Consider the following 8671-nt stretch of genomic DNA (forward strand, 5'->3'; position numbering starts at 1 on the left):
CTCACTTGCTGCTAGACTGTATCAAATGCTGAATGAAATTTAAATGGAAACTAGAGGACAATCCTACAATGAAAGGGGATGCTCAGGTCCACCTGTAGCTCAGTGTGCATGGAAGACTTATGTGGGCTGTGGGCAGCTCTAGAAACATGGGGAGTATATGACCCACAACTGGGGCATTCTGCATGTATCAGTGAAAAATACATCCCTGGTATCTAAACTGGACTAACAGTTCCATAATAGTGTCTATTTGAGAATAGGTATAATAGAAGCAGATGTGACAATATATCCAAACAGACACAAAAAACAGCATTTTATTGGAGAGACAATTCATAGCATTTTATTCAAGTTAATCCATTTCATTCAGTAATCTGCCATATTGTTCCTGGCACCATTAATATTATTGTCATTATTTCCCTTGGAGAGGACCATGGTCTTAAAAAATCTGGGTTGGATTACCATGTTGTTTAAAATCTTTTTCCTTACCAAAACGCAACCCCTCCATTAGAAGAGAAACAGAGAAAGACTGAGATTTGTAGAAATTGATCTCCACCAGAAACAATTCTAGTCCATAATCTTTCAGGGTTGTTTTTTCTTGGGGCCTCTTTTTTGGGGGAGGGGGTTGTTTCTCATAAATGTTTGCTTAAAGAAAATAACACGCCCTAGTGCATCATGGAAAGAAAATAAGGTCTAGTCCCTAGAGGACAAACTGGTGATTCTCCAGGAAAGGAGCTCTCGTGGTTCCTAGAGGTGACAGTCATTCTACCAGGGTCAAGGGACAGAGTCAATGCACCTCCTGCCCCAACCAGTCAGTAGTAATAAGGTATAATAAGGGGAACGGGAGAGATAGTAACCAGCTCGATCACCCATGGGCTAGAATCTCTAGGACAGGAATGTCTGAGTTGGAGTAAGACAGAGCTGGGGGGAGACATCTACAGAGTCTGGAGAAAGGGACCAAGAATAGGAAAGTGTGAAAAACATACAGGTATACCATCAAGGAACCCAAAGAAAGGTGGTACTACCATTCAAGAGCTGTCCCTTGCTTTTCTTTGAGACGAGGGTACACTGAATGGGTTCTTTAGTTTTCACATAAAAATTGGAATGATCCTGGAAAGGGAAATCAGTTTCCTTCCTTTGTTCGGTAAACACTGATAGAACACCTGTGTCCAAGGCCATTGGGCAGGTGCTAGAGGAAAGATAAAGCTGTCTGAGCTGTGGTCCTGACTTGAAGCAGCAGTCCAGCAGTGGCCATCAGTCCCCTGTACACTCAGAGCACTTTGTCCCAGGGGCCAGGTGGGGGGAAGGATGACTCTGGCTGGGCGGATCAGGAAAGGCATTCCCCAGTCCTCTCCTCCCGGGTGGCAGCATGTTCTCTGTGCCGCTATGTAACTGCGCAGCCCACCCCGCTCCAGGCACTTATCTCCCTTATCTTTCTCAGTAGTGTGAGAAACGGAAGTTTGAGAGGATAAGATCCTGCCTAACAGGTGCTAATAATACATTTGTGTGGGGAGGGTCACTCCACCTTGGTCCAAAAAGATGGAAAATATTTGGGGAAAGGAGAGCTAGGATGGTGGTGGGAAGGCTACTGTGTTTTAGTCAGGAGGTGGGAGCAAAGGTACACCAACAAGCAAATTCAGTAGATGGCTTAAAACAGATGACAAGGAGAGAGAACCAACACAGCCCAGAACATCAAGAAGAGCTTTCTGAAAGCTCTCTGCCGAACAGGTTTGTGTGCAGAATTGAAAAGCTAAAATCTTTTTCTATTATCTACTAAAGTTCAATCAGAGCATTTAATCTAATGAATAACTAGAGGGTCTTAACTTTCTAGAAAGTAGAAAGATGGAATAAACACAGCACACCCCCAAAAAGGTGAGACTGGATAGCAAAGTGTAGAGAAAGCTTTTGTGTCTCTTCTTTAAGTTCGTTTTTGGCGTTTTGGTCGGTAAGCCATCAAAATGGAGAGGGAGGCTATCCCAAAAAGGAAAGTCTGCAGGAACCAGAGTAGTTGAGCCCGACTATCCGTGATGCCTTTAGACCTAAAAAACGAAAAGAAATATTTAACCACCAGAATTTGCATGTTATGGCATCATAGGAGTTATTGTCTTCAATTAAATACACACACACACACACACACACACACACACACACACACACACGCACTCCTATATACTTTCATTGGGTTTATTTTGCCATTTTCTTCCAGCTTCTTAACTCGAATGGTTAGTTCATTTTTCTTTCCTTTTTTATTTATTTATTTTTTGTGCATTTAGAATGGCACACTCTTCCCTGAGAAACAGTCTGGCTACTGCCTGGAGCACTGTATTATAAAACTGTTTCTCATGTGATTTTGATGAGCGGATAGGATTAAAAAGCAGGGGTATGGCTTTAGAGCAAGTGTTTCGAAGATAGACCAATGTAAATCCTAGCTTGGACAACTGAGACCTTGGCAATTCACTGTCTCTCAGAATGAGTTTCCTTGTCTGAAAAACAGGAACAATAGTACTTATCTCATCAAATTTTGAGATGATTTATAAGATAATATATACAAAGTACTTAGTAAAGGGCCTGGCATACAGTTATAATAAACACCTGTAACTCAACTACTTAAAACAAAGCTCAAAAGAAAATGACCCAATTGAAGTGAATGGATTTCTACAGTCTCATCTGTATATAAATAAGTCTCATGTGGATGACTTAATTTAAAACAAAATTTAAATACAATGACATACAGTTGACCCTTGAACAATGTGGGGGCTAAAGGCACTGATCCCTCACATATTGAAAATCTGCGTTTAGCTTTTCGACTCCCCCAAAACTTAACTGCAGCTAGCCCTTCATATCTGCAGGGGATTGATTCCAGAAACCCTTGCAGATACAAAAAAATAAATCAAAAAAATCAAAAAAATCAAAGGATGCTCAAGTCCCTTATATAAAATGATACAGAACAATGTATACAGTTGGCCCTATGCATCTGCAGATTCTCAACTGTGGACTGAAGATGTTATTTTCAATCAGCAGTTGGTTGAATCCATGGATGCAAAACCCATGGATAAGGAGGGCTGACTGTATTCACTGAAAAAAAAATTAGTCTATAAGCAGACATGTGCAGTTCATATCCGTGTTCTTCAACGGTCAACTGCAATTTCCACACTAACAAATTAAAGGAGAAAAATACTATGATCATCTTAAACAATGCGTAAGCATTTGATACATTTCAACATCCTACTGAATCAGGGTCCTCAGCAAACTTAGAAATAGAATGGAACTTGCTTATTCTGATAGAGGAGATCTACACAACTCTAGAAAAAAACATGATGCAAAATGTTGAAAGCTTTCCCTTTGATCAAGAATATGGCAAGGATGCCTACTCTCACCACTTCTGGTCAACACTGTGCTGGAGGTACTAGCCAGTGCAATAAGGAAAGAAACATAAATAAAGGATATATGGAATTGAAAAGAAGAAATAAAACTGTCTTTATTTCTAGACACAATTGTATACCTAGGAAATGAATAAGACTCTACAGATGAACTATTAGAATTCACAAATGAATTTAGCAAGGCCACTAGGTATAAGTTCAATAGATAAAAATCGACTATATTCATACATTCTACCAGCAAACAATAAAAAAATGAAATATGTATCAAAGTGGGCCAGGATGTATGAGAATTTCTTGTTCATACAGTGTTGCTTATAATAGTAAAAACTAGACTTAAAAGTCCATTGGAAGGGGAATTTGTTAAATATATAAGTAATTAAGGCACATCCATATGATAAAATACTATGTACTAATAAAATGAATGAGTAAACTTATAGGTATAGACATGGAAAAATAGGCATATATATGACAATGGTACAAAGTTATAGAAGAGTTTATATCTATATGTATATATATTATGGTGGCTATAAAGTCAAATATATAGTCCAATCTTATCTCTGGTTAAATGGAATTCACTAGCTCCTTTTTGTTGCTGCATAGTGGGATTTGGGAGGTTACAAACGTACTCCATGTCTTTGTGTAGTGATCACTCACTTAAATTTATTCATTCATAATTCGAAAGGAATATTTATTCTATTTTATAGTTACCAAGGTTACATTGCAACATGTTAGACCATAAAGAAATGGTTTCAAGGACATGATGATAATGACCTAAACTCTACATGCCTGTTCTCCCTCCGCCCTTCAAAAACTGGATAGCAGGATGTTAAATCTGAGTCATTTAGTTTTCATTAGAGGCTCCAAATACCAATAACAAAACAGGTGTTAAGCAGTCCAACACTATAAGGGCTGGACCACACACCTCCAAACTGAGATTTCACTGAGGACCTGAAGAGGACTTTGGAAAGAGGTCATTTAAGCAAATGACTAATGCTGCGGCATTTCCTATCACAAGTCAAGCCCAAAGAACAGCTTCAACAGAACCACTTGGAGAGCTTGACATGAGTCCCCTGGAATTTGGGGGAAGGAAGGGAATAACATCTGATTCAAAAGTTTAAAGTCTGGTCTACTTGCCTGATGGGAGAGCAAAGATCCATGGCTGTACTGGGAACTGCACGCACTGGCAGGTTTATCCCATGGAGGGACAAGCAAGCTGTTATCATGAGCCACACAGATCCTGTGGAAGTGCACTGGCATGGTGGGCTTAAAAGGGACCTCACCCCAAAGGCCTAACCAAAGGGTAGGCGAGATCGCAATAAAGGAACTTCCCCCCATCACTGATCCTGAGGGGAAACCGCAAGGAGGCGTCCTCAGGGGAAGTGCAGAAGAGAGGTCCCCAGTGATTGGCGGTTCCCCCAAATCCACTTCTGGAGAGAAGAGCCAACACTGTGTATGCAACATCCACAGCAGCCAGCTGCCTGCTCATGAGGCCGGCTGTGCCCTGTTTCCCCTAACCACTCTCACCACCCCCGGGGCCACAGGCAGCTGCTGGCGAATAGGGAAAAAAAGGTGGTATGAGAGAGAAGACATTAAACGTGCTCTCTTCCCCACAGCAGGCTCCAGAGTCCCAGCTGGATGAGAACAGACATTCTGAATTAGGTAAGTTTACAGTTTCAATAAATAGATTGGGCTAGACTAGATCACAGCACAAGGAAAACCTATGGAACTGCTTATGATTTCTTTTCATCCAGGGCTAGGGTGGGAGGCAGACAACAACCCACAAGGTGAATTTACTTGGAGAGGGTGAGAAAGAACAAAGCAGCTTTCTGCTCCTTTCCTGGAAAGGCCAGCTTGTTTATCACCAGAAGACAGAGTAACGTAATCTACTTAAAGCACTCAGCAGTGCCTGGCATAGCGCTCACCCAATATACATTAATTATTTTTATTAAAACACAGTAGTAATAAGGTACCTTAGTTTCTATTTTTAGAAGTATTACAACAATAGAGGTGACAGTTAATCCTGACCAGAAAAAAACATGCTAAGCAATTTGGCATTACTAGAACCAGCTCCTTCATTATACCACTACATAAGGTATATAAGGTACAAATGTAAACAGTATCTTTTCTAGTACTCTCACATAGTATTCACCTACACTGGCATATGCTGAGTAGCATCTAGTCAAGGGGCTTTTAAACTGGCACTGCAGCCCAGAATTGTCTGTGGAGCCTGTAAAAATAACGTATGCCCACGTCTAAAGGAAGGCCTACCAGATCAGGATCTGTGGGTCTGGAAATCAGACTTGCGTATTTTGAAAAAGCTCCTCAAGTGACTCAGTTGTGAAACCAGAATTGAGAATCAATGGCCTCAGTCCATAACTCAGCTCTTTTTCAAACTAGATGGCAACCTCCTAATCTTTTGTTCTAGTTGGGGCTAGGCAGAGAATTTTTAAAAAATAGGAAAAATCATCTGAATTAAGTAACTAAATAACTGATTAGCTAACACAAATGAAATTAATTAGTTCATGAAATATTTATTGGGTACTCTCTCCGGGCTAGGTTCAGTATTAGGCATGGGGATTCAACTCTACCCTGAAAGTTCTCTCAGCCTACAAGTGCATGAATTATTTAAATGTGGTACTCTCAACTTATATCAGATACCAAGAGAAAAGCCACAAAGATCTATTAAAAACACTTACTTGCACAATACCATGGCATACAACGACTCTCCCACGTGAATCAGCCAGGCAATCCAATACCTGAAACAAAGGTCAACCTGGTTTAAGGTGATGGTTATCTACTGATGAAATCCAACACAGAAACCTCAAAAAGAAAGGTGCTTAAAGTGAACTAGCGCCATTCTTAGATATGAAAAGGCAAGTGCAGGCCTCCCAGGTCTACAGTGAGACTGGAGCTGCCGTGTCCACAGCCCATTCTGCAGCTCTCCTTACCCACTGTGTAGGAAGGTATGATGATGGTCCACCAAGTACTGGGTGAAGGGGCCCAGGGGCCCTAGGCTCTGATAAGGAATACTCTGAGGCCAGAAGACAACCCACTGAAAGAGAACCAGAGGCACAGAACATCTATTAGGTCACTTAAATCAGTAAGTGTTTGTTTCTCAGAGAGGCTATGAAATAATCCTGACTCTACAAGAATAAGAACAGACCAAAGAAACTCTGAACTAAGTCATCTGGGCTTCCACTTTTGACTTTCTAAAAGCTATTCTGGTGGGAGATTTATGTTGAGGAAACTGTGGTTATCAGACTCAGTGCCCAGGTTGGATGACTTCTATCCTTAATGAATGAATTCCACCAAAAACATTATTTTATACAAGTTATTAACAAATCTTAAGAGTTTATGTGCCCTGGCTAGCTTCTTTATTGCAGGAAGTATGGCTTGAGCCAAACCATTTGATTTAGAATCCCTTTCTCTTCTTTCACTTTTTCTACCTCTAAATCTGGGACTGATCCACTGCACAAAATTGGAAAATATGTGGGATCAGGTTCGTGAAGTGCTAATAGCAACTACTTAATCACATAAGGTTTCTGTAATCTTACCAACTTTCCCTCAGTCTCTGTTGTAATCTCTGTCAGTTTTCTGAGAATAACTAAGCCCCAACAGGTCCAAATTTTTGTCCCATTCAGATCTCAGCCAAGAGGAGTACTACCTCTCCCATTATGTTGTTACACATCTAACATTTAAGTAAAACATAAAATATTACTGCATCTTCCAAAACCAAGGGGAATGGAAGGGGCAGCATCTACCAGCTCCACAATATCTCAATTTGAAGTCACCAAAGCTTTCCTCCATCTGTTTTCTAATTAATCAGAGACATAGAATCACACAACAGAAATGCACCTTTTTAGCTCAACACCTCCATTTTATATATGGGGAAATCAGGCCAGATTTCACAACAACATTGTGGAAAGGACAAACACACTTATACGCAGTTTCCAGGATCTCCGAGGCAAATATCTAAATAGCTTTGCCTTCGTTCAAAATTATACCAACTTAGTCCCCAACCTACTTTTCCAGGAGTCTTTCCCGTTATCCTTCAAACGAACTCGGTCAGCCAGACAAAAGTAGCTTCTCCTCTCTGTAGAGAATCCTTACCTTCTTAAGTCCACATCTATGCCATAGCATTTATATCCTCTCTATCCCTTACCAATTAAATCCTACCCATCCTTTAGGTTTATCCCCGTTTTCCAAGCAATTCTAAACATTCTGCTTCAGAAGCGCTCCCTATCCTGACAGTCTGTCAACTTGGCTTTCTCCTGGGTGAGCTCTACTCAGACTCGGTTAAGTCGCGGTAACCGTGGAGGTGCGAAAACCCAAAGGCAGGAACACTCTATAAAGCAGAAACCGGCCCGTGAGCCCATCGAACTTCCGTTTACGCGAGTAACCTAGGCAACCACCAGGCGCGCAAGCGCAAGACCTCTCTCCCACAGCGCCCCTCGCCCTACGAGGGCCCGGCGGGCCAAAAGCAGATGTCCCGCCCTCCCCAACGCCTCACCGCGAAATATCCCAGCCCCAGCACTGTGATAAGCGAGGGCAAGGGTCTGGCTGTACGGAAGTAGGCCGTCGCAGCCTTGCCGGCCTCCGACTTCGCCGCCACCATCTTGAAAGATTTAGACCCAGAGTCGTCCCCGCCCCCATACAGGGAAAGCCTGAGTAGCTGGTTTCTCAGGACCTCAGGCACAGGCGAAAGGCGCGGGCCGACCAATGCGCCAGCATCTTCCGGGGTCTAGTCCCCTCTCCCGCGGTTCCTGGAATTGCGCCTGCGCGACCTCTCTTCGTTGGCTGGCGCGAATCCTGCGCCGAATAGAGCGCTCACTCTCCTCCCTGCCTTTACCGTGTAATAGCCAAAAGAGAGGGTGATGACGGTGAACCAGAACAGATTGCCCCTCTGGAAGTAATCTTCATCGCTTGCTGTCGACCCCATCGCCGTAGCACATTCTTTGGAATGCGCAGCAGGGCACAGTTTCGGGCGGAGATGGAGGCGGGGCCTTGGCGTGCGCTTCTACCTTTCACTTGTCTTGGAACGGGGGGAAGATTTTTCCGGTTCCAAAACCCGGAAAGCGAGCCTTTCTGGACCCTGGCCTGGTGGGCGGGACGTCATCTTGCAAGGGATACCTCTCTCAGAGTGTCACTTTCCCGGGTTTAAGATAAAGGTGTTGGAAACAGGTGGTGTTTTACGCACGCGTCTAATAACAAGTCTAATTTTTGAACTTCAGCTCTGGCTGTGCTCTGTGAGAAATAATGCTCTTCCTTTTCATTAGATGTATCGAACCATGGGACAC

At 42.6% G+C, this 8671-nt stretch overlaps 1 protein-coding gene across 3 annotated transcripts; it reads right to left on the bottom strand.

Annotated features, from left to right (window-relative positions):
- Window positions 1–293: 293 nt before the first annotated feature.
- On the bottom strand, window positions 294–8464 carry TMEM254 (transmembrane protein 254). Of its 3 annotated transcripts, none has more exons than XM_019626015.1 (4): window positions 8224–8464; window positions 6323–6426; window positions 6071–6130; window positions 294–2033 (listed from the first exon to the last, which is right to left on the bottom strand). In XM_019626015.1, the coding sequence occupies exons 1-4, from the start codon at window positions 8311–8313 to the stop codon at window positions 1913–1915; spliced, it is 375 nt and encodes a 124-aa protein (XP_019481560.1). In that variant the 5' UTR covers window positions 8314–8464; the 3' UTR covers window positions 294–1912. The 3 variants fall into 3 exon arrangements, with proteins under 3 accessions (XP_019481560.1, XP_019481559.1, XP_019481561.1); XM_019626014.1 differs by lacking the exon at window positions 8224–8464 and adding an exon at window positions 7885–8055; XM_019626016.1 differs by lacking the exon at window positions 8224–8464 and adding an exon at window positions 7485–7779.
- Between the last annotated feature and the right edge of the window lie 207 nt (window positions 8465–8671).

This window comes from Hipposideros armiger, unplaced genomic scaffold, assembly GCF_001890085.2.
Source record: "Hipposideros armiger isolate ML-2016 unplaced genomic scaffold, ASM189008v1 scaffold_652, whole genome shotgun sequence".
NCBI lineage: Eukaryota > Metazoa > Chordata > Mammalia > Chiroptera > Hipposideridae > Hipposideros > Hipposideros armiger.

Bases quoted from the DNA above. Each gene is read 5' to 3' on its own strand.
- TMEM254 (XM_019626014.1), bottom strand. From the start codon at position 7,989: ATGGTGGCGGCGAAGTCGGAGGCCGGCAAGGCTGCGACGGCCTACTTC. The intron at 6,427-7,884 runs GTGAGGCGTTGG...GTTCTCTTTCAG, and splicing joins TGGGGCTGGGATATTTCGCG to TGGGTTGTCTTCTGGCCTCA. The intron at 6,131-6,322 runs GTAAGGAGAGCT...CCTTTGTTTCAG, and splicing joins CATACCTTCCTACACAGTGG to GTATTGGATTGCCTGGCTGA.